This window comes from Dendrobates tinctorius, unplaced genomic scaffold (assembly GCF_039654945.1).
Source record: "Dendrobates tinctorius isolate UK_male_01 unplaced genomic scaffold, ASM3965494v1 ptg000164l, whole genome shotgun sequence".
Taxonomy (NCBI): domain Eukaryota; kingdom Metazoa; phylum Chordata; class Amphibia; order Anura; family Dendrobatidae; genus Dendrobates; species Dendrobates tinctorius.
The window spans coordinates 3,380,315-3,407,003 of record NW_027361831.1 but is presented as its reverse complement, the minus strand read 5'-3'; the positions used below and the strand labels follow the sequence as shown (position 1 = coordinate 3,407,003).

General features: G+C 45.7%; 1 protein-coding gene across 1 annotated transcript in view; it reads left to right on the top strand.

The window, feature by feature from the left end:
• LOC141052989 (uncharacterized) overlaps positions 1–26,689 on the top strand; it is a 196,100-nt gene that overhangs the window by 97,883 nt on the left and 71,528 nt on the right. Inside the window, 9 exon segments of the mRNA XM_073550314.1 lie at positions 8,383–8,532; positions 8,662–8,841; positions 8,925–9,048; positions 9,132–9,229; positions 11,499–11,648; positions 11,745–11,924; positions 12,008–12,131; positions 12,215–12,312; positions 12,511–12,601. Coding sequence (XP_073406415.1) covers positions 8,383–8,532; positions 8,662–8,841; positions 8,925–9,048; positions 9,132–9,229; positions 11,499–11,648; positions 11,745–11,924; positions 12,008–12,131; positions 12,215–12,312; positions 12,511–12,601 — 1,195 coding nt within the window.

Here is a 26,689-nt window from a genome sequence, read left to right as displayed (position 1 = left end):
CCACTCTATGCACCGTACGAGAGCCAGGCACATCGTTACCAGGCCTCATGCTGCAATACCAACTGAGCGGGGAGTTGAATATCAGATCTCCCCCGACGCTGCTTCCAGCTCTGGGGCCCTTGCAGCTCATATGGACCCTGTACAGGCGGCAACCAGGCCAGGTATCCTCTTGCGAGCTTCTTTCTCTATGGGTTCCTTCTAGGAATAGGAAACCAACTGAGGGAGCGAGGGGGACCGCCTCTTTTATCTCTCTGTAGGGTTCCTGTTCCTAGGGGCGGATCCCCTCTCTCAGTGGGTGCTGTCGTGGTGAAGAGGAAAAAAAGCATTAACCGATCGCTAAACGGCGTAGCGAGAAAAAAATTCAAAACGCCAGAATTACGGTTTTTTTGGTCGCCAAGACATTGCATTAAAATGCAATAACGGGCGATCAAAAGAACATATCTGCACAAAAGTGGTATCGTTAAAAACGTCAGCCCGGCACGGAAAAAATAAGCCCTCACCCGACCGCAGATCATGAAAAATGGAGACGCTACGGGTCTCATAAAATTGCGCAATTTTTTTTTTAAGCAAACTTTGGAATTTTTTTTCACCACTTAGATAAAAGAGGACATAGACATGTTTGGTGTCTATGAACTCATAATGACCTGGAGAATCATAATGGCAGGTCAGATTTAGAATCTAGTGAACCTAGCAAAAAAGCCAAGCAAAAAACAAGTGTGGGATTGCACTTTTTTGGCAATTTCACCGCACTTGGAATTTGTCCCGTTTTCGAGTACACGACATGGTAAAACCAATGGTATCATTTAAAAGTACAACTCGTCCCGCAAAAAATAAGCCCTCACATGGCCATATAGATGGAAAAATAAAAAAGTTATGGCTCTGGAAAGAAGGGGAGGGAAAAATGAAAATGCAAAACCAAAAATACCCCTGGTCGTTAAGGGGTTTTTAAGATGGCGATTTGGTGCAAAAGATGACCAGGAGAGATGCTGCCTGTATCTCAGGAATAGTCCCCGGAACTCCCTCCGTCTCCGAACAGCACCATGGAAATTTTTTTGCTGGGTAGCAGTGGCTAAATGAGGCGATTCCCAGCTTCAATGAATGTCTATCCCCGCCGTCCCTGTCCCCAGCGCCCCTTCGTGTCAATCAATATGGCGCCGGTCAGAAGCAGAAAGAACGCTCCCAGCACCGCTGCCGCAGCCTCAGGTCTGCCCCGTGGCAACCCGACTCGCCAGGCAGCAAGTAAGGGGAAAAAGAGGCGCACTTCACAGAGGTGAGTACCCGCAGCGCATCGCCGTCGGCAGAAGCATCCCCGCTCCACACCAGGGAGCCAGGGAGGGAAGGAGCAGGAGAGCTGAAGGCGCGCAGCACCGCTCAGCGTATCAGAGCCAAGGGCCGAACGGACAGATCCAGCTCAGTCATGCAGGGGGAGGGAAGGGACAGGGCTCAGCAGATTCACCAGACGGTACCTCCAAGGTGCATACCACCAGCACCACTTCAGAGTCCAGCAGCCGCCCCCTGTGTTGTGAAGATGGCGTCCGTCTTCTCCCCAACAGGTCTCCACAGTCTGTTTCCCGGGTCCAGCCAAATACGTTGGGGGATCACTCTTCCGTGCTGATTTCTCCGCTAGAGGATGACGGATGGGTTCAGACTAATCTTGGGGATCAATTTAGCACACAAGGCTCACTTATTTCCTGAAATTTTTCGGGTCTTGCAGGAGCTCCTGTCAGCCACATCTTTTCCCCAGTGCAGCCAGGCCACGCCCCCCCCAATCTGACATCTTTGAAGATGAAATGAACTCTAATATATATATTCATCTTTTATATTTTGAAAATGACAAAAGGGAAAATGGACTGATGCAATGCAAACGTTTGGGCACCCTTGGAGATGTGTGCTCAGATAACTTTGACCAAGGTTTCAGGCCTTAATTATAGTGTGGATTCTTTTATTGCTTCAATGGCACCGTGAAGATTAGTTAATGCTACAAATGCTTTCATAGAGAACACAGATGCAAAATAGGAATTTAAAAGTTCGGTCATCTCAACATCACTTCTGACCACTTCACCCTTTTCATCCTGTAAAAACCCTATAGCACCTTTGACTTTATTTTGCCAAACCCCTAAAATCCCTTTTTTACTGCTTTTCGTCTCCCTTGTAAGTCTCATTTCATTACCGGTTTTAGCTCTTCTAACTCTTGCCCTGCAAACAGCATTACTGTATATTATTCTTTAGATATACTCCCCCCTCTTTCCATTTAATTTACATTTTTTTCCTTTTTAACAAGTTCTGTGTTCATCCATTCTGGTCTCTGTAATAGCTTCCAATTCTTCCTTCTTTTTGGGATTGTAACCAATTGTGCAGTGATAATTTCATTTAGCAAAATCTCCCATTTGATCTTGCCTACCCTCTTTCTGAGTCCATTAAAATCTGCCTTTACGAAGTCGAACCTTAAAGTCTGAGATTTGAAGATAGCATGATTGTTGTCTCATAAATTCCCAGCCACCTTTACTTCCTCAACTATTTCCTCCCTGTTGGTAAGAATTAGGTTCGAGATGGCAGATCCTCTTGTTCTCTCTTCTACCTTTTGAAAGATACAGTTGTCAGCAAGAGGAGATAAATATTGTCTGGACCCATTACTTTTGACTGAGAGAGATCCCCAACAAATATCTGGATAATAAAAATCTCCCATGATCACTATGTCGTACTTTTTTGAGAAGTGAGACATATCTGCTCCATGTATATCACACATGCAATGATCTGCTCCTTACATGTCGTACACACAACTCCGCTTTGTACATATCGTACACGTTAGATGCCCAAGCAAGGTAGTCGTGGGCGAGCTCTGGTCCCCACTCGCTCTGGCATCCTACAGACAAAGGGTATCTCAGTCCTGGTGTGCTGCTGTGTATGTGGTGCTTTCCATTCACTTGTGGCCAGCAGGCCTGTTCTGAGCCTAGGAATCTCTCCTCTGGAACCAGGGCAGCAGACAGTCCAGGAGACACATGGTTTATAAAAAACAAACTTTTAGTGAGAGAATGGCAGTCTGCACAATACGTACAAACAGGTTTAAAGGATAAGGTCCAACAGGTCATCATCTTTCCCACAGGTACCAGATACAACTTTAGCCTTGGCTCTCAGGATAGGGGCATATCCCCTTTTCTGGCTTTCCTAGCCCTTGGGGATCTTCCTCACCTCTATCAGCATTTCTGAATTGCGATACCTTCCGCCACATGTAGTTTGAGTCCATCTTTCTATCTAGCTTCGCAGGCTGCGTGTGCTCCTGGCCCCCGACATCCATCTCGAGGTTGCCCTTGATCATTAGATGGAATCACACGAAAGGTATTTAAGGCAATCTGCTGTCCCAAATATTGAGCTCATGTTTTCACTTAGCAGCCTGTTACCCCTGCTGCATATAATAAATAATAAATTTTATTTCTATAGCGCCGACATATTCCACAGCACTTTACATTTCAGAGTGGATTTGTACAGACAATAGACATTACAGCATAACAATAATCACATAGATTATAACAAATACCAAGAGGAATGAGGGCCCTGCTCACAAGCTTACAGTCTATGAGGAAAGACGTAGACACAAAAGGTGGGTGGTAACAGTTGCCCTGATTGTATGGACCAGCCATAATGTTAAGTGTGTAACAGTACAGACATAGAGGGCTAATGGATGCATAAAGCATGTGGGAACATGATGAGGGGAACCTGGTTATGGTAAAACTTTTGGCTGTGCCACACAGGGATAGATTAGGTTAATGTGTTGAGGCAATAAGCCAGTCTGAATAAATGTGTTTTCAGGGCACGCTTAAAATTGTGGGGATTGGGGACTAATCGTATTGACCTGGGAAGTGCATTCCAAAGAATTGGCGCAGCACGTGTAAAGTCTTGGAGACGGGAGTGGGAGGTTCTGATTATTGAGGTTGCTAACCTCAGATCATCAGCAGAACGGAGGGCGTGGGTAGGGTGGTATAATGAAACAAGGGAGGAGATGTAGGGTGGTGCTGAGCCATGGAGGGCTTTGTGGGTGAGGGTAATAAGTTTATACTGAATTCTGGAGTGGATGGGTAGCCAGTGTAATGACTGGCACAAGGTAGAGGCATCGGTGTAACGATTGGTGAGAAATATGATCCTGGCTGCAGCATTCAATACAGATTGGAGAGGGGAGAGTTTGGTAAGAGGGAGACCGATTAGAAGAGAGTTACAATAGTCGAGACGAGAATGAATAAGAGAAACAGTAAGAGTTTTTGCGGAGTCAAAAGTAAGAAAAGGTCGAATTCTAGAAATGTTTTTGAGGTGCAGATGACAAGAGCGAGCCAGTGATCGAATGTTGGGGGCAAAGGAAAGCTCGGAATCAAGTATGACCCCAAGACAGCGGGCATGTTGCTGGGGAGTAATAGTGGAACCACACACAGAAATGGCAATGTCGGGTATAGGTACATTAGTAGAGGGAGGAAACACAAGGAGTTCAGTCTTTGACAGGTTCAGTTTCAGATATAGTGAGGACATGATGTTAGACACAGCGTTTAGACAATCGCCGGTGTTTTCTAGAAAGGCTGGTATGATGTCAGGAGAAGAAGCATATAATTGGGTGTCATCAGCATAGAGATGGTACTGGAAACTAAATCTACTGATTGTTTGACCAATACGGGAAGTGTACAAGGAGAAGAGGAGGGGGCCTAGAACCGATCCTTGAGGAACCCCAACAGTAAGGGGAAGGTGAGAGGAGGAGGAACCGGCAAAAGATACAGTAAAGGAGCGGTCAGAGAGATAGGAGGAGAACCAGGAGAGAACGGTGTCCTTGAGGCCAATGGAACGGAGCATAGTGAGGAGGAGCTGATGATCCACAGTGTCGAATGCTGCAGAGAGATCCAAGAGAGTAAGCATGGAGTAATGACCATTTGATTTAGCTGTTAGTAGATCATTAGAGACTTTAGTGAGGGCAGTTTCAGTAGAGTGTAAAGAAGACTGCAAGTTCTTCATAAGTTTCTGGGTGTTAATGGCCTGTATGTTTCTATAAGTATGGACAGTGGGGGTGTCCTGAGCAGCCTGGCAGTTTTTTGCCATCAGTCACAATCCTTTTTTGAAAAAAACGGATCCAGTGAATGATGCCACTGGGTCCATTTTTTTTCTCATAGACTTGTATTAGCGACCGATTGTAACAGATGGCCGTCCGTTTCATCCGTCGTTTCACGGATCCGTAATAAATTCTTTGTCCGTCACCGGAGACAATGGACAAAGTAACATTTTTTTTGTATGTCGAAAAGTCAGACAGCGACGGATCCAGTGCCGTCCGTCGTTGGCTATAATGGAAGCCTATGGGCGCAGGATCCGTCACTGGATTTCGTTTTTTCAAACTGAGCATGCCTGGAACAATGTCTTCCTTTAATTTAATCCCCACAGCCATTCTGTCACATAAAAATTCTCTCACTCTCTCATCCTCTCTCTAGAATTTTGTTCCTTTCAAATTTCTACAACTGCTGCTTCGAAGGATCCGTCAAAAAAACGGACACGGTGCATCAGTTTTTTACAATCTACACAGGATCCGTTATTTCAACACTTTGATTAATTGTGACTGATTCTAAAAGACTGAAGTGTGAAACAGGCCTTAGGGTCCCGTCTCACATAGCGATGCACCAGCGATCCCGACAACGATATGACGTGGTGAAGATCGCTGGTGCGTCGCTATATGGTCGCTAGTAAGCTGACAAACAGGCAGATCTCTTCAATGACACAGAAATCCGACGCCGATCCGTATAACTACCTCAGCGGTCGTTGGTACCTTGTCACACAGCAGCTTTTCTGACGACTCACGCCTGCTCCGCTCTGTACACCTCGTATACGCGTGGCTCTGCTCCGTTCACCTTGCACATGTGCGGCTCCGCTCTGTACACATCGCACACGCGCGACTCCACTCCGTGCACATCGCACACACACGGCTCCGCTCCATACACTTCGCACATGCGCGGCTCCGCTCCATACACCTCGTACACACACGGCTCTGCTCCGTACACCTCGTACACACACGGCTCTGCTCCGTACACCTCGTACACACACGGCTCCGCTCCGTACACCTCGTACACGTGCGGCTCTGCTCCGTACACCTCGCACACACGCGGCTCCGCTACGTACACATCGCACACGCGCGGCTTTGCTCCGTACACCTTGCACACATGCGGCTCCGCTTCGTACACCTCGCACGCATAAGGCTCTGTTCCGTACACACGGCTCAGCTCGTACACCTCGTACACACACAGCTCTGCTCCGTACATGTTGCACACAAGCAGCTCCGCTCCGTACACCTCGTACACATATGGCTCCGCTCCATACACCTCGTACACACACGGCTCCGCTCCATACACCTCGTACACACACGGCTCCGCTCCATACACCTCGTACACACACGGCTCCGCTCCGTACACCTCGTACACACGCGCTCCACTCCGTACACCTCGTACACACGCGGCTCCGCTCCGTACACCTCGTACACACACGGCTCTGCTCCGTACACCTCGTACACACACAGCTCTGCTCTGTACACCTCGTACACACACAGCTCCGCTCCGTACACCTCGTACACCTCGTACACACACGGCTCCGCTCCGTACACACACGGCTCCGCTCCGTACACCTCGCACACCTCGCACACACACGGCTCTGCTACATCCACCCTGTAAACCCCTCCTGACCCCACACAGAAACTTCCCCTCATCCAGCACCATGACAACCAGCACAGCAGAGTCCTGCATACACTGAGGCCCCTGATCATGTGACCCCTGACTCCTCCCCTCCTGTGACCTCATCCCAGGTCCTGTGCGCACAGAGCAGCCATATATGTGGAGTGCGGCTCTGCAGGTGGAGGTAGGTGCTGGAGATTCCCCATTACTGGGCACAGGGGGCAGTAACCCCTTCAGTGCTGAGACTGTTTTAGTCCTTTTTTTGTTGTCACTTTCTAAGAATCATAGCATTTTGTTCCTTTTCCTCTGATGGATACATATGACCCAAATATGGAAAACAGGAAGTAAGGAAACACATATGGCACACACAGTATAATGTTCCCACAGTACCGCCATCCCCCCCACACACAGTATAATGTTCCCCCAGTACCGCCATCCCCCACACAGTATAATGTTCCCCCAGTACCGCCATCCCCCCACACACAGTATAATGTCCCCACAGTACTGCCATCCCCCCACACAGTATAATGCCCCCACAGTACTGCAATCCCCCCACACACAGTATAATGCCCCCACAGTTTTTTAATTTAATATGTAATTTGCCTTTTGGTATGCACCTATTCAGACTAGTTCTAGATGTGCCGTCAGTTTGTTCTATTACTTGCCCCCACAGTACCGCCATCCCCCCACACGCAGTATAATGTTCCCCCAGTACCACCATCCCCCCACACACATTATGATAGTACAAGTTGCCCCCACAATATGTCCCCCCACCTCCTAATAAATAAACCCTCCCTCCCCCCACTCCTGATGCAGATACAGATGACCCCCGGGACACAGCACCGACCTCCTGGATCAGGTTCCCAGGTCTGGAGATGTGGCCCCGGGCCGGTGCTATAGATGTATGAGGGGCTGTTATCTGCGGTGTGAGCTGTACATGGAATGGAGACATTGTGGGGGCAGATTATCCCAGAAGTACAACTTCTCTTGTTAGTCAGTGTAGCTGGATTTTAGTTGATATTTTTTCTCATTATATTGTTAATGTCACCGTTCTCGGAGCCCATTGTTAGGCCCCGGTTGTCATGGTGATATATTTTGTTATGCGTCGCTGGGAACAGAGGCCCCTAGATATAATAACAAGTGATCATAATTCAGAGCTGAGACCCCCACACAGCTGTAGACCTGTTAAATGGTGCTGTCAGTCTCTCACTGCAGCATGTAACATGTCAGCAGGGGGTCGCGTCATTCCATGCGCCCATTGACGTGCCCGTGACATGATAAACCCTGTGTACGTCAAAGTATAAGAAGAATATTAGTCAGGTGATTCCATAATTTAGCTGTACATGTGAGCTAGTGAGTCACCCAGAACAGGTGTCTTGGTGGCAAATCAAAATGGCAAGTGGTGGCTGCAAGAAGTGTGGCATGGATGTGTGAGCTGGCTGCCGGGTGCACTTAGCTCATTGTCAGCCTACTGCAGTAGTTTAGTAGATGAGTGAGTGTGAACAGTCCCCATTTCCAGTCTCATCCAAGTCACAAGTGTAGCAAGTGGGTGATGTTTATGACATTTCAGTTTATACGATTGGTGAATACAACATCTACGCGTTCTATCTCCTGATATATTTCCCATTATTATCTCCTGTAATTGTATCATTCCATGGGAGATATTTTGATGTTACATCTTCATCTTCTTCCCATTCAGGTCTCTACAATATCGGATCCTCTCAGTGGAGATCTTCTATATGAGAACATTTTCCAGACTGACTCATCAAGGACGGATAGGGACAGGGACAAGATGGCGGAGAGGATATTACACCTCACCCTAGAGATCCTCTTCCGGCTTACTGGAGAGGTGAGAGATTCTGATGATGTCACATTACATCATTCTTATCTATGGGAATAACAGATGGACAGAACTGGAGAGGTGAGGACTCTGGAAATGTCTGTAGTGAGATTTATTAATGTGTCTCTCCATAACCAGGATTACACAGTAGTGAAGAAGACCTCTAGTGAGCGCTGTCAAGACTCTGTGTCTGAGCGATGGGCTCAGGGGTCTTCCCCAATCACGAGACCTGCACCTCATCCCCTGATACGTGAGGACATCAATGACCAGAAGATCCTAAAACTCACCTACAAGATGACTGAGCTGCTGACTGGAGAGGTGACACTGCTGGGAATGCTGGGACATTATTCTGTAATGCTATGAAGGTATCTGGGGGATGACGGTATCATTGTGTGTATCAGGTTCCTATAAGGTGTCAGGATGTCACCGTCTCTTTCTCCATGGAGGAGTGGGAGTATTTAGAAGGACACAAAGATCTGTACAAGGACGTCATGATGGAGGTTCCCCAGCCCCTCACATCACCCGGTAATAGACAGGACTAAATACACACGGCCTATAATTATCTGTATGTGAAGAATAAATTCAGTCCCTGTATGTGTTTCCTCCAGTTCTATCCAGTAAGAGGACAACACCAGAGAGATGTCCCCGTCCTCTTCTCCCACAGCACTGTAAACATGAAGATCCCGATGTTCCTCAGGATCATCAGGTAGATGGAGAGAAGGTGTCATGAGATCTCCCCTACGATGTGTAGACTGTTGTGAAGGTCTTGTGCTCTGTCTTGTTTTATCCACCAGTATTATATGTTTTATACGTCTGTAATGAAAATTAGGGAGCTGATTCATTAACACTCCACTGTGCTTGCTGGTCTTAATGAAAGCTCGCGGTGGACTACAGTGAACCTAATACACTGAAATAAATGTATCCACTAAAGTGACAGAATATCATAAATTTGATGAATTGGTACAGTAACGCCGTGCCCCGCCCATGCTACACCTTGGCATAGCTTGTCAGGACTGGCATGTAAACGGCAAATGTCACAAAATCTTTCCGAGTTGCGCAAAATTATTGTGACTTATGAAAATGCTGCAACAGCTGCGATCGGTGCTTGTACTGATCATATGCGTTTAATCCCTTAAATGCCGCTGTCAATAGTGACAGCAGTATCTAGACCAGGGATGTCAAACTCAAATACACAGAGGACCAAAATTAAAAGCTTGGTAAAAGTCATGGGCCAACCTTCATATTTAGTAGAAGAAAAGGTCAAAATTGATTATTCTTTTCTTTCTCAACAAATATACTACTCAAAAAAATAAAGGGAACACTTAATAAACAGAATATAACTCCAAGTAAATCAAACTTCTGTTGAATCAAACTGTCCACTTAGGAAGCAACACTGATTGACAATAAATTTTACATGCTGTTGTTCAAATGGAATAGACAACAGATAGAAATTATTGGCAATTATCAACACACCCTCAAAAAAGGAGTGGTTCTGCAGGTGGGGACCACATCTCAGTACCAATGCTTTCTGGCTGATGTTTTGGTCTCTTTTGAATGTTGGTTGTGCTTTCACACTCATGGTAGCATGAGACGGACTTTACAACCCTCACAAGTGGCTCAGGTAGTTCAGCTCATCCAGGATGGCACATCAATGCGATCTGTGGCAAGAAGGTTTGATGTGTCTGTCAGCGTAGTGTCCAGAGGCTGAGGCGCTACCAGGAGACAGGCCAGTACACCAGGAGACGTGGAGGGGGCCGTAGGAGGGCAACAACCCAGCAGCAGCACCACTACCTCAGCCTTTATGCAAGGAGAAACAGGAGGAGCACTGCCAGAGCCCTGCAAAATGACCTCCAGCAGGCCACAAATGTGCATGTATCTGCACAAACGGTTAGAAACCGACTCCATGAGGATGGTTTGAGGGCTCGACATCCACAGATGGGGGTTTTGCGCACAGCCTAACACCATGCCATTAGGTACCGAGATGAGATCCTCAGACCCCTTGTGAGACCATATGCTGGTGCAGTTGACCCTGGGTTTTTCCTAATGCAGGACAATGCCAGACCTTATGTGGCTGGAGTGTGTCAGCAGTTCCTGTAAGATGAAGGCATTGAAGCTGTGGACTGGCCCGCCCGTTCCTCAGACCTGAATCCGATTAAGGACATCTGGGACATCATTTCTTTCTCCTCCACCAATGTCACGTTGCAACACAGACTGTCCAGGAGTTGGCGGATGCTTTAGTCCAGGTCTGGGAGGAGATCCCTCATGAAAACATCTGCCGACTCATCAGGAGCATGCCTAGGTGTCGTATGGAGGTCAAACAGGCGTTCAGATCCAGGAGAGTTAACATGAATTGTAGATCTGTCCTAATTTCTGCTGTGATCTCCTCCTCCAAATGGTTCAATCTCTAAGATGTTTCTGTATTTAGCCCATTTATTTTTGTCATTTTTGAAGCACCGTAATTTACTTTTTATATATTAAATCTGAAGCTTAATAAGTTTGCTCCTTGCTGCTCTAAATGTAGCCACAACCTCAAAGAGGAAAGCTTTAGCTTGGTTGTTTTACTCTGTGTATGCCAAAGTCGAAGAAAAATACTTATCAGATGCTTTGAAAAGTTGGCTGTGAATGTGTGCTAGTAGTGTGTCATCCAAGGCAGGTGTCTCTGTGACCTTACAAAGTGGCGAGTGGTGGCTGTGAGAAGTGTGGTGTGGATGTGTGAGCTGGCTGTGGGATGCGCTTAGCTCGTGGTCAGCCTATTGTGGTACCTGAATGGAGAGGTAAATGTGGGAAGCGGAGTCCCATTTTATAGTCACATCCAAGTTACTAGTGCAGCAAGTGAGTGATGTTTATGACACGATCTGAGAATACAACATTTACACGTTATATTTCCTGATATGTTTCCCTTTTAGTTCTCCAGTAATTGTATTATTACATGGATTCTTTATGATTTTGCATCAGTTCATCTTCTCCCCATTCAGGTCCATATAATATCGGAACCTCTCACTGGAGATCTTCTATGTGAGAAAATTTTCCTTATTGACTCGTCAGTGATGGATAGGGACAGAGACAAGATGGTGGAGAGGATATTACACCTCACCTTAGAGATCCTCTTCCGGCTTGCTGGAGAGGTGAGAGATTCTGATGACGTCACATTACATCATTCTTACTGGAGAGGTGAGGAAATGTCTATAGTGAGATTTATTAATGTGTCTCTCCTTAACCAGGATTACACAGTAGTGAAGAAGACCTCTATGGAGCGCTGTCAGGCCCCTGTATCTGAGGGATGGGGAAGAATCCTGAACCCAATTATGGGTCCTCCACCTCACCCCCTGAGATATGAGGACATCAATGACCAGAAGATCCTAGAACTCTCCTACAAGATGATTGAGCTGCTGACTGTAGAGGTGACACTGCTGGGAATGCTGGGACATTATACAGTGACGCTATGAAGGGATTGGGGGAATGACTGTATCATTTTATGTGTCAGGTTCCTATAAGATGTCAGGACATCACTGTCTATTTCTCCATGGAGGAGTGGAAGTATTTAGAAGCACACAGAGATCTGTACAAGGACGTCATGATGGAGGTTCCCCAGCCCCTCACATCACCAGGTAATAGACAAGACTAAATACACACGGCCTATAATTATCTGTATGTGAAGAATTATTTCAGTTCCTATATGTGTTTCCTCCAGTTTTATCCAGTAAGAGGACAACACCAAAGAGATGTCCCCGTCCTCTTCTTCCACAGGACTGTAAACAAGAAGATCCCAATGTTCCTCAGGATTATCAGGTAGATGGAGAGAAGGTGTCATGAGATCTCCCCTATGATGTGTAGATGGCTGTGAAGGTCTTGTGCTCAGTCTTGTTTTATCCACCAGTATTATATGTTTTATACTTGTGTAATGTGAACGGTGGAGATGGGAGGATTAGAGCTGATCATTGATGTGACTTCTCCATCTGTTTTTGACTTGTACAATATTTGTTTCAGGGTAAAGATCTGACCAATATTAATACTACAGAGATATACGTGAGGAGAGATGAGCGGTGCAAAGAGACGATTTCTACATATGACTACCCAGGTGAGTAGTAACCACTAACAACTTAGAAGCCACAGATTCTTCTCAGTCACTGGCTGACACTGTGGTGTTGTCCAGTCGTCATATCACAATTAAAGGTCTCCATTTTGCCACTGTATCATTGTTTGCTCCTCCATCCAAAACCAGAAAATAAAAATCCCGTTTTATGAAATTTATTGTACTTTACTTATGTTTTTTTTAAATTTTGGCCAAATATGAATTTCTGTACAATTGCAGCAGAGTTTCTCTTTAACCTGACTTTTCATTTCTATGATAAAATAACCCACAAATTTCAAAGAAGTTTATGATAAACTACATGAAAAAGGTTACATCTATGCCATTATACATTGGATTGCAAAAGTATTCACCTCCCTTGGCTTTTTACCTATTTTGTTTCATTACAACCTGTGTTTAAATATTTTTGTAATCTGATTTGTGTGTGATGCATCAGCACTAAATAGTCTAAGTTGATGAAGTGAGACAAATACAGGCATAAATTAAATTTATGGGATCAAATAACTAAAAATTGGCATGTGCATATGTATTCACCGCTTTTGCAATGAAGCCCAAAAAAATTTCTAGTGCAAGCAATTACCTTCAAAAGTCACATGCTTAGTGAAAGGAAATCCACCTGTGCGCAATCTAAGTGTCACTGGTCTGTCAGTATATACACACTGTAGCACCCGCATCTCTGCCTGCAGTCCCTATCTTCCTGCAGAGACATCAGCGTACTCACGGCCAAGGCTCCCGTCCTGCTCCTTCTGGGTCTACTGTTGCTCGGGGTGCATGCACTCCTAGCAGGTCTCCAGGCACTGTGCTTAGAGCGCACGTGCACACTTCCTCCTTCTTAATGGGGCCGCGCGCGTTCCTCAAAAGTGTCCCCAGCCAATAGCTGGAAATCTCTTACTATTTAAACTGCCTCCTCCAACATGGAGGTGCCTGTGCAATGTTGTGAATTTGTTCCTAACACGGTTCTGAGGTCCCTGTACAAGCATCTCATTCTGCTGCACCCTCCAGTGCTTCCTTGAATGAGAGCAGAGCCAGCTGCACCCGCCAGTGCTCATCTCTCTGTCAGACTGTTCTGTCTGCACCTGCGGCTCCTGTCATCTTCTCTACCTGCCTGAATCTGTTGGACATTCCCCTGGGCCATTCCAGCTATCGGCTCCTAGGGGTCAGCCGCCATTTACCCAAGGTTAGTCCTGGAGTAACACCTTGATCACCTCCCTTGTTTCTCCACGGACTGCGGTGTTAGCTGCTGCGTGTCCGTGGTCGGATTGGGTGAGGCTCCTCGTCACGCCCCTTCAGGTCTTCCTTGGGCTTTGGTACATTGGTTCCACCACTCAGCCCGTTACAGTTTGCACAGGCCATGGAATCCACTGGCTCCCAGGGGTCTTCCATCTCGGACCTATACCAGGAGGTCTCCTGCCAGAAGGATCAGCAGGACAAGATTCTATCCTATCTATGGTCTGTGAATACTCATCTCGATACGTTGGCAATACCAGCCGCTTCCACATCCAATCAGCCAGCAGTTACCAACACGATGCACCAACAAGACAGCCAGTTATGCACCATGTTCCGGACCTCGTCTGTTGGCTCCTCTACGCTTTGGCAGAGATCCCACCCCTTGTCGGGGGTTCATTAACCAGTGCACGCTGCACTTAAAACTCCTGGTTCATGAGTTCACCTCGGACCAAGCCAAAGTGGTCTTCATCATGTCACATCTATCTATCATGGCGCAATCCTCTGTGGAGAGAGGGTATCCGTTGGTGTTCAACCTACAGTCCTTCTTGGAAGCCTTTCATAAGGACTTCGAAGAGCACGGTCGCGTTTCTTGTGCAGCCTCTTCTCTGCTCCGGTTATTTCAGGCTAACCTCCGTAGGCCAGTATGCGGTCCGTTTCCATACCTTGTCTTCAAAACTCGCTTGGAGCAATGAGGCTCTGGTGGCAATCTTCTGGGAAGGTCTCTCCGGGCGAATCAAGGATGAACTGGCTGGCCGGGAGATACCCACCTCTCTGGATGACATGGTCTCTCTCTCATACAGAATTGACATTAGTTTCCAGGAATGGACCAAAGAAGTGAACCGCGAGAAAAGATTGGTACACCTGGCTCCCACTTTCCAACGACCGATCATTAAGCAAGTTCCTGGTGCGACTTCTTTGCTTGAAACGGCAGGGTGACCCAGTGAAGCCATCCAAGTGTCGCCAAGAGGTTCGTCGGGCCGAAAGGACATGCTTCTACTGCGGCAGCTCCAAACACTTTATTCAATCATGCTCCGAGAGACCGGGAAACACCAGTGCTTAGGGCGGTAGGAGCGGCTACCCTGGCCAAGACTTCTACCTCTCCATCATAGACCCTGACTGTATCTGTCTCCTGTGGCAAAGAGTCTTTTGTTGAATTGGCCCACCTTGACTCCGTCTTCGCGGGTAACTTTGTTCAACAGGCTGTGGTCAAGCGGTATAAGATTCCAGTCCTACGTCTTCCGGATCCATTGGTGATTTCTTCAGCGGATGGAAATCCTCATCCCAAGACCATACAGTTCATCATGGAGCCCGTGGATCTTCAGGTGGGGCTGCTGCATTCGTAGAAGATTTCTCCTCACATGCTGTCTGGTGTCTTATATCCTCTACATTTAAGTCTCCCATGGCTGCAATAACATAAACCTGTTCTTGACCGGAGGTCTGGAGAAGTACTCCATTGGGGCTCAGCATGTCATGAAATGTGCCTTGCTCCCGTATGTCCTGTCCAGTCTCCTAGTTCTCCTACTAAGCCTGCTAATTTGCCTGGCCTGCCCACGGCATATTGGACGTATGCGGACATCTTCGACAAGAAGGAGGCTGAGACCTTGTCACCTCATAGGCCGTATGACCGCCTGATTGACCTCCTGCCGGGTACCTCTCCTCCTCGAGGCTGAATCTATCCCCTTTCCGAGGCTGAGACTCGCACTATGTCCGAGTATATAGAAAAGAACCTCGCTACGGGAGTTATTAATAAATCTTCATTTCCTGCCAGAACTGGGTTTTTCTTTGTGAAGAAGAAGGACTGGTCTCTGCGACCCTCCATTGACTACAGGGGCCTTAACCAAAACAATGTAAAAAATAAGTACCCACTACCCCTGATCTCCGAAGTATTTGATCACCTGTAGGCTTCCAGAATCTTCACGAAGCTTGACCTTCGAGGTTCAAATTTGCCAAGAAGATGAATGGAAGATGACATTCAACACCCGCGATGGGTCATTACGAGTATCTCGTTATAACGTTTGGACTCTGTAATGCTCCAGCCGCCTTCCAAGAACTGGTGAACGACATCTTCCTGGACCTTCTCTATACGTGTGTGGTAGTATATCTGGACGACATCTTGGTATTCTCTCCTGATCTGCCAACACACAGGAAGGACGTTCGCTAGGTTCTAGTAAGGTTAAGACCTAGCCGTCTCTAAGCCAAATATGAAAATTGCGTCTTCAAAAAGTCCTCCCTTCCGTTCCTGGGGTACATAGTTTCGGAGACCGGTCTGAAGATGGATCCCGAGAAGGTATCTGCTGTCATGAAGTGGCCCGTCCAGACGGTCTTAAGGCTATCCAGTGGTTTCTCGGATTTGCAAATTATTATCATCAATTTATTTCGCATTTTTCTTCCTGGACTGCTCCTATTTCTGCCCTGACCCGCAAAGGAGCCAATCCTAAGGAATTGACTCCTGAAGCAGAAGAAGCCTTTGTATCCCTCAAGCAGGCATTCTCCTCAGCTCTGTTGCTGCATCACCCAAAAGATAACAAACAGTTCTTCCTGGAGGTGGATGCATCTTCCACAGGGCCCAGAGCCATCCTCACTCAGATGTCTTCATACGGTCACATGGTGTCCTGCGGCGTTTTCTCTAAACTCTTCTCAACACCAGAACTTAATTACTCTATTGGCGATAGAGATCTGCTTGAGTTCAAGCTGGCTCTGGAGGAGTGGCGGTACTTGCTGGAAGGAGCGTTGCACCCTGTAGTAATTTACTCTGACCACAAGAATCTGGCTTATCTGCAGTCTGCTCAGTGGCTTAACCCCCCGTCAAGCTAGATGGTCTTTGCTCGCATCAACTTCACACTCCACTTTCATCGGGCTGATAAAAACGTTAAGACGGACACGCTCTCCAGAGCTTAAACATATCATCGAGCCCTCCAAAATAATTACAGTCGCTCCGCTAGACTTACCTACCCTCCGGTAAGACATACATGGCTGAACATGACAGGAAGCGGGTTCCTTTCTGGGGACATTCTTCTAAGGTGGTGGGTCACACCAGACAGAAGAAGACTACTTTCCTTATTTCTTGATTAATATTTGTGGACATTGCTTGTCCTTCGTGTACCCGAAATAAGACTCCCAAACAGCTTTTGACCGGTCGGTTGCTTCCCTTGCCTGTGCCGTCTGCTCCCTGGCAGCATATCTCCATGGATTTCATCACGGATCTGCCAGTGTCTGCTAGATGTACTGTCTTCTGGGTGGTGGTGGATCGTATTTCAAAGATGTCTCATTTCATCCCGCTATATGGTCTTCCATCTGCGCCAGTACTGGCAAAAGAATTCATTCTTCAGATTTTTGATCTCCATAGTCTACCGCTTCACATAATCTCCGATAGAGGTGTCCAGTTTACCTTTCGTTTCTGGAGGGTCACCTGTAAGCTACTGGATGTTACTTTGGATTTTTCATCTTCTTACCATCCTCAGTCCGTTGTCCAAGTTGAACTCGTCAATCAGATCTTGACAAATTTTCTCCAGCATTTTGTTAATGCTCTTCACAGTGACTGGGCTGACCTCCTGCCTTGCGCTGAGTTCTCTTACAATAACCATGTGAGCAGGTGTTTGGCCAAATATCCATTTTTTGTGGTTAACGGTCAACACCCCAAAGTGCCGTTCAATTTGGCTGTCACCTCCGATATTCCAGCTGCCGATTCCCTCGTCAGGAACTTTTCTAAGTTCTGGGAGGAAACCAAAGCGTATTTGTTAAAATCCTCCGAACAGATGAAAAGACACGAGGATAAGAGACATCTGAATTCACCTCTGTTTCATGCTGGAGATAAGGTTCGGCTATCAGCTAAGTATATCTGCCTCAAGATACCATCCTATAAATTGGGTCCTTGCTTCATTCGAGATGTTGAAACGGATTAATCCAGTAGACTACCAAGTTAAACTCCCGGTCTCCTTGCGAATCCCCAATTCCTTCCATGTGTCTCTTCTCAAACCTGTTGTCCTCAGTTCTTTCTTCAAGGTTCCTGGTGCCACTCTGACTCCTGTCAGCGCTGAAGACGTTTTCAAGGTAGAGAACATTTTGGCCACCAAGAAGGTAAGATAAAAGACCTTCTTTCTTGTGGACTGGAAGGGGTTTGGTCCTGAGGAGAGGTCCTAGGAGCCCAGGGAGAACATCCATGCCCCTTCCCTCCTTGAGAAATTTCTGACAGGGTTGAAAAAGAGGGGTATAGGGGGGGTACTGTAGTGCCCACATCTCTGCCTGCAGTCCCTCTCTCCCTGCAGATACATCAGCGTACTCCATCGCCAAGTTTTTCGCCCTGCTCTTTCTGGGTCTGCTGCTGCCCGGGGTGCATGCACTCCTAGCAGGTCTCCAGTCACTGTGCTTAGAGAGCACATGCACACACTTCCTCTTTCTTAATGGGCTGTGCGTGTTCCTCTAAAGTGTCCCCAGCCAATAGCTGGAAGTCTCTTACTATTTTAACCTCCTCCTCCAACATATAGGTGCCTGTGCAATGTTGTGAGTTGGTTCCTAACATGCTTGTCAGTTCTCAGGTCCCTGTACTAGCATCTCAGTCTGCTCCATCCACCAGTGCTCACCTCAACAGCAGCACAGCCAGCTGCACACGCCTGTGCTCACCTCAATGGTAGCAGAGCCAGCTGCACCCGCCAGTGCTCATCTCTCCGTCAGACTGTCCTGTCTGCACCTTCAGTTCCTCTCATCTTCTCTACCTGCCTGCATCTGTTGGACATTCCCCCGGCCCATTCCAGCTATCTGCTCCTAGGGGTCAGCCGCCATCTACCCAAGGTCAGTCCTGGAGTAGAACCTGGATCACCTCCCTTGTGTCTCCACGGACTGCGGTGTCATTAGCTGCTGCGTGTCCATGGTTGGATTGGGTGAGGCTCCTAGTCACGCCCTTTCAGGTCTTCCTTTGGTTTTGGCACAGTGGTTTCACCACCCAGTCCGTTCCACACACCTTTACAGAAATGCTACAGAGGTTGCAACACCATTAAGAAAAAGGCACCAGAACCAAACAACACCTTGAAGACCAAGAAGATCTCCAAACAAGACAGGGACTAAGTATTTGAGATGTAAAAGTCAGGGTTGGGTTACAAAAAAATCTGAATCTCTAATGATCCCATGGCTCGCCATCAAATCCATTATCAAATGGAAAGAACATGGTATTACAACAGACCTGCCAAGAGAGGGCCGCCTACCAAAACTTTCAGCCCGGACAAGGAGGGCATTAATCATAGAGGCTGCACAGAGACCAAAGGTAACCCCGAAGGAGTTGTAGAGTTCCCAAGCAGAGACTGGAGTATCTGTCCATACGACCACAATAAGCCATACACTCCACAGAGGTGGCCTTTATAGAAGAGTGTGCAAAAGCCTTTATTTACACACAAAAAATTGTATGGCTCGTGTTGAATTTGCGAAAAGACATGTGGGGAGTGTTCCTAAATATATAGAGGAAGGTGTTGCGGTCAGATGAAACCAAAACTGAACCTTTTGGCCACCAAGGTAAACGCTATGTCTGGGGTCAAACCAACACAGCTCATCACCCCAAGAACATCTTTCCCACAGTGAACCGTGGTAGTAGCATCATGCTGTGGGGATGTTTTTCAGCCGCAGGGACAGTAAAAATGGTCTGAGTCAAAAGGAAGATGGATAGTTCGAAATTCAGGGATATTCTTCAGCAAAACCTGTTTCAGTCTGTCAGTAATTTGAGACTGGGATGGAGGTCACCTTTCCACAAGGCCAAACCAAAAGCATACTGCTAAAGGAGCACTCAAGTTGTTTCAGATGAAACGTGTAAGTTTCTTGAATTGGTTTTGCCAAACGCCAGACCTAATTCAATTGAGAATCTGTGGTCAGATTTGCCTTGAGGAAATGGCAAAAATCCCAGTGACAAGATGAGGAAAGCTCATGGAAACTCATTCAAAGTGACTTTCAGCTGTAATTGCCAAAAAATGAGACTGTCATGGTATAGGAAATGGTTAATGTCTTGTTCTCTCAGGGTTAACCTTTGCTGGCCTCCGTTTGGATCTGGGAGAGGTATTTATACTCACTTCAGACTAGGATTCCCTGTCAGCTAAACTGTTGTTCTGGCTGTGTGCCTGACCCCCTGGTGTGCGTGTATACTGCAATGCTTGTTTGCTTCCTGTGTATGACCCGGTCTGTCTGCTCACTCTGTTCTCTGTCTCACGTTTTGGTACTATTGTCTTCTCCGGTTCTGACCTCCTGGTTTGGCTATTGTTACTCCATTACAGTTTGTCCCTATTGTACTGTCTGTTGCCCGTTCTGGTTTACTTAAGTTGCTACGTCCTGACTATCCATTCTGTCTTATCCTTTGGTACTGTCGTGCTATCTCGTGCTTTGACCCTGGCCTGGTCTGGTTTACGTCCTGTCTATGCCCCTTGGTAACCTTGTCCCGTAGTTACCCATCTAGGAGTTTTCCTTCAGCTCCTAGCTCTCTGGAGCTTAGGCCACGCCCCCAGCAGTCACGTGCTTCAGGTCTTGTTAGTCTGAAGCACGCATCTTCACTGCTGCTCCCCGCTCCACAGGTATCTTTGAGCACAGTTTTTTTACTCATGACACGCGCACTGGCTCAGTGAGCAAGTGCAGTGTGGTATAGCTGACAGAAGCTCTACAATGTACTGACTTTAGGGGGGTGAATAGTTATACACACTGAAATTTTCAGATATTTGGTCCTATTTTGTGTCTGCTTCACAATGTAAGGAAACCAAATGTTCAAAGTTATAGGCATGTTCTATACATGAACTGATGCAACCCCTCAAAGAAAAAAAAATGTGGTTCCAGGTTGGGAGGTAGCAAAATACAATCAATGCCAAGGGTGTGTGAATACTTTTGCAAGCCACTGTATGTCGCTGTGCGTGATTGATGACTCTAATAAATACCAGTGATTTTCAGAATGTTTTTTCGTGACACATTATACTTTATGATAATGGTAAATTTAGGTTGATATGTTTTGTGTTTATTTATAAAAAAACATCAGAAATTTGACAAACATTTAAAATATTTGCAATTTTCATACTTTGATTATCCCTTTAATTCAGATAGTCATACCATAGCAAAACATTAATAAATGATATTTCCTACATGTCTGCTTTACATCAGCACCATTTATAAAATGTTATTTTATTTTGTTAGCATTTTATGAGGTGTAAAAATGTAGCAGTAATTTTTCATCTTTTCATGGAAATTTCCAAAATTACTTTTTTAGGAATATCTCCAGTTTTGAAGTGACGTTAGGGGTCCTATATATTGGAAAACCCCTAAATCGATACCATTTTAAAAAGAACACCTCCTGACATACTGAAAACTGCTGTCCGGTAGTTTATTAACCCTTCAGGTGCTTTTCAAGAATTAATGCAAAGTGGCATGATAGGAATGAAAAAGTTGATTTTTACCACCTAAATGGGGCTGACTTTTGAACAGGTCAGTGTAGCTGGCAGACTCTAAGGCCGCTGTTTGCTCATGAACTGCCATGGCAAACATCAGGACCACACAATCATGACCTCAGAGTGCCGATGGGGATAAAGAGGGAGAAGCTACACTCTTTTAAACATTTAAATGATATAGTCATTATTGACAGCAGCATCTAAGAGGTTAAACAGATATGGACGGTGACAACACTGATCGTGGCTGATGCAGCAAGTTGTCAGATATAGTGGACAGCCGACAGCTGCTGGATTGTCACCTGTATGGCGATGCTATTCTCTTATATCTCAGGTCAGTTAACCCCTTCACCCCCAACGGTGGTTTGCACGTTCATGACCGGGCAAATTTTTACAATTCTGACCACTGTACCTTTATGAGGTCATAACTCTGGAACGCTTCTATGGATCCCGGTGATTCTGACATTGTTTTCTCGTGACATATTGTACTTCATGTTAGTGGTAAAATTTCATTCAAATAACTTGCGTTTATTTGTGAAAAAAACGGAAATTTGGCAAAAATTTTGAAAATTTCGCAATTTTCCAAATTTGAATTTTTATGCCCTTAAATCACAGAGATACGGCACACAAAAAACTTGATAACTAACATTTCCCACATGTTTACTTTACATCAGCACAATTTTGGAACCAAAATTTTTTTTTGTTAGGAAGTTATAAGGGTTAAAAGTTGACCAGCGATTTCTCATTTTTACAACACCATTTTATTTTTAGGACCACATCACATTTGAAGCCACTTTGAGGGGTCTATATGATAGAAAATTCCCAAAAGTGACACCATTCTAAAAACTGCACCCCTTAAGGTGCTCAAAACCACATTCAAGAAGTTTATTAACCCTTTAGGTGCGTCACAGGAATTTTTTTGAATATTTAAAAAAAAAAATGAACATCTAACTTTTTTTCACAAAAAAAATACTTCAGGTTCAATTTTTTTTATTTTACCAAGGGTAACAGGAGAAATTGGACTGCAAAAGTTATTGTGCAATTTGTCCTGAGTACGCTGATACCTGATTTGTGGGGGGGAACGATTGTTTCGGCGCATGGCAGAGCTCAGAATGGAAGGAGCGCCGTTTGACTTTTTCAATGCAAAATTGGCTGGAATTCAGATCGGACGCCATGTCACGTTTGGAGAGTCCCTGATGTACCTAAACAGTGACCCCATTTTGGAAACTAGACCCCCCAAGGAACTTATCTAGATATGTGGTGAGAACTTTGAACCCACAAGGGCTTTACAGAAGTTTATAACGTACAGCGGTACAATTAAAAAATCATATTTTTTCCACAAAAATGATCTTTTCACCCCAATTTTTATTTTCCCAAGGGTAACAGGACCCTAAAAGTTATTGTGCAATTTGTCCTGAGAATGCTGATACCCCACATGTGGGGGTAAACCACTATTTGGGCGCATGGCAGAGCTCGGAAGGGAAGCAGCGCCGTTTGACGTTTTTGGCTGGAATTGAGATCGGACATCATGTCGCGATTGGAAAACCCCTGATGTACCAAAACAGTGGAAACCCCCCACAAATGATACCATTTTGGAAACTAGACCCCCTAAGGAACTTATCTAGATGTGTGGTGAGAATTTTGAACCCCCAAGGGCTTCACAGAAGTTTATAACATAAAGCCGTACAATTAAAAAATCATATTTTTTCCACAAAAATGATCTTTTCACCCTCAATTCTTATTTTTCCAAGGGTAGCAGCACCCTAAAAGTTATTGTGCAATTTGTCCTGAGTACGCTGATACCCCACATGTGGGGGTAAACCACTATTTGGGCGCATGGCAGAGCTCGGAAGGGAAGCAGCGCCATTTGACGTTTTTGGCTGGAATTGAGATCGGACACCATGTCGCGATTGGAAAACCCCTGATGTACCTAAACAGTGGAAACTCCCCACAAATGACCCCATTTTGAAAACTAGACCCCCTAAGGAACTTATCTAGATGTGAGGTGAGCACTTTGAACCCCCAAGGGCTTCACAGAAGTTTATAATGCCAGGGCATGAAAATAAAAAAATCGTATTTTTTCCACAAACATGATCAATTATTCCCCAATTTTTTTATTTTCCCAAGGGTAATAGGAGAAATTGAACCCCAAAAGTTGTTCTCCAATTTGTCCTGAGTAAGCTGACACCCCATATGTGGGAGAAAACTACTGTATGGACACACGTCAGGGCTCGGAAGGGAAGTAGTGACGTTTTGGAATGCAGACATTGACGGAATGGTCTGCGGGTGTCATGTTGCCTTTGGAGAGCCCCTAATGTACCTAAACAGTGGAAACACCCACAAATGACCCCATTTTGGAAACGAGAACCCCTAAGGAACTTATCTAGATGTGTGGTGAGCACTTTGAACCCCCAAGGGCTTCACAGAAGTTTATAATGCCCGGGCATGAAAATAAAAAAAATCGTATTTTTTCCACAAACATGATCAATTAGTCCCCAATTTTTTTATTTTCCCAAGGGTAACAGGAGAAATTGAACCCCAAAAGTTGTTGTCCAATTTGTCCTGAGTACGCTGACACCTCATATGTGGGAGAACACTACTGTATGGACACACGTCGGGGCTCGGAAGGGAAGCAGTGCCATTTTGGAATGCAGACTTTGATGGAATGGTCTGCGGGTGTCATGTGCGTTTGGAGAGCCCCTGATGTACCTAAACTATTGAAACTCCCAATAAGTGACCCCATTTTGGACACCACTAGACCCCCCCACGGAACTTATCTAGATGTGTGGTGAGCACTTTGAACCCCCAAGTGCTTCACAGAAGTTTATAACGCTCGGACGTGAAAATAAAAAAAACATTTTTTTCCACAAAAATGATATTTTTGCCCCCAATTTTTTATTTTCCTAAGGGTAACAGGAGAAATTGGACCCCAAAAATTGTTTTGCAATTTGTCCTGAGTAGGCTGATACCCTAAATGTGGGGTTAAAACACTGTTTGGGCGCATGGCAGAGCTTGGAAGGGAAGGAGCACCATATGACTTTTTCAACTCAGAATTGGCTGGAATTGAGATCAGACGCAATGTTGCATTTGGAGAGCCCCTGATGTGCCCAAACAGTGGAAAACCCAATTCTAACTCCAACCCGAACCCCAACACACACCTAACCCTAATCTCAGCCCTAACCCTATCCCTAACCCTAACCCTAGCCCTAACCCTAGCCCTAATGGAAAAATGGAAATAAATACATTTTTTTAATTTTATTATTTTTCCCTAACTAAGGGGGTGATAACTGGGGGTTTGATTTACTATTTATGGCGGTTTTTATTTTTGGCAGCTGTCGCACGCTAAAAGACGCTTTTTATTGTAAAAATAGTTTTTGCATCACCACATATTGAGAGCTATAATTTTTCCGTATTTTGACCCACCGAGTCATTTGAGGTCTTATTTTTTGCGGGACGAGTTGACGTTTTTATTGGTACCATTTTCGGGCACGTGACATCTTTTGATCGCTTTTTATTCCGATTTTTGGGACGCAGAATGAACAAAAACCAGCGTTTCATGAATTTCTTTTGGGGGAGTGCGTTTACACCGTTCCGCATGCGGTAAAATTGATAAAGCGGTTTTATTCTTCGGGTCAGTACGGTTACAGCGATACCTCATTTAGGTCGTTTTTTTATGTTTTGTCGGTTTTATGCAATGAAAACTATTTTATATAAAAAATAATTATTTTTGCATCGCTTTATTCTGCGAGCTATAACTTTTTAATTTTTTCGCTGATGATGCTGTGTGGCGGCTCGTTTTTTGTGGGACTAGATGATGTTTTCAGCGGTACCATGGATATTTATATGCGTCTTTTTGATCGCGCGTTATTACACTTTTTGTTTGGCGGTATGATAATATATCATTATTTTTTGCTTCGTTTTTTATTTTTATTTTTTAAGGGGTTCGCTAAAGGGGTTAACTAATGGGACAGTTTTATAGGGCGGGTCGTTACGGACGCGGCGATACCTAATATGTGTACTTTTATTGTTTTGGGTTTTTTTTATTTTCAAAAAATGAATTTATTGGGGAATATTTTTTTTTTTTTTTTTACTAATTTATTTGGCGATTTTTTTTTTTTTTTAAATTATTTTTACACTTTTTTTTAAATTTTTTTTTTTTACTTTATTACATAGTCCCAGGTGGGACATCACAGATCACTGTGACAGATCAGCAATCTGTCACAGGCAGTGCACAAGGCTTCCTCATGCTTGCGCTTTGCAGGCACTGAGGAAGCCAGCTTCCTCCAGGCCCCCGAAGGCCCCCGTCGCCGTCTTGGATCCGGGGGCCTGGAGGAAAGGAGTCCCCCGCAGCAGCGCCGCACATTGCGCTGCCGTGGGAGGCTCAGGGAAGCACGGAGGGAGCCCCCTCCCTGCCGATGCTTCCCTTTAACTCCCGATACACCGCGATCATGTTTGATCGCGGTTTGCAAGGGGTTAACGTGTCGGGGGCGGTCCGTGACCGCCCCTGACACATAGTGCCGGGTGTCAGCTGTGATAATCAGCTGACACCCGGCCGCGATCAGCGGCGCTCACCACGTGGGCGCCGCTGATCGCGCTAGACGTACTATCCCGTTTATGGGCATAGGGGCCCGGGTCCCATGGACGGGATAGTACGTCTGATGTCAGGATGGGGTTAAAAGACGTATTGACGGTTATTAAGGGGTTAAAGAAGGATATCTGACAGAAAATATTGTCCCCAAGACAGATTGGATTTCTAATTGCTATCATGTCATATGATATAGTCACTCCAGAGATATCACAGTTTTTTTGTACAGTAGTTACTGCACAAGATCCTCTCATCTAATCATTTTCTGCTGCAGCCAGTTCTGTTCCTCCCCAGGCCCCATATTTTACATCTGACATGTCACTTTACGTAATAATAACTTTAAAATCTTAACATGTTCCTAGTGATTCTGAGATTGTTGTTTTTTTCTGTGAAACATTGTAGTTTTCATTAGTGGTACCTTATTTTTTCCATCACCCATGACCGCACCACGAGAGAGAGGATCCACCCTTCAAGGACAGGAAACCTTTCAAGATAAAAAGGGCAGCTCCTCTCTCCGCATCAGTTAGTTTCCTGTCTTTGACGGGGAACCCTCAAGATGGAAATCCTTAGAAGAAAGAAGAGGATGTCCATGCCTGGGTCGGATGGGTTTTTGCAGCCATGCAGCTGCATCCGTCACCAGTTATCGGTAGTCGCCTCGGAGGCCACGTTTTGCCGTGCCCTCCCTGAGCGAAGCATAGTCACAGCCCATGAGGCAAATGCCCGAGTGAAGATAGGAGCCTCGGAGGCCACTTTTGGTGTTTCCTCCCTGATGCATACAACCCGCGAGACACATTGGTGCCCAGGTGGGAAAGATGCCTCGGAGGCCACATTTAATGTGCCCTCCCTGTTGCACATGGTGGCCAT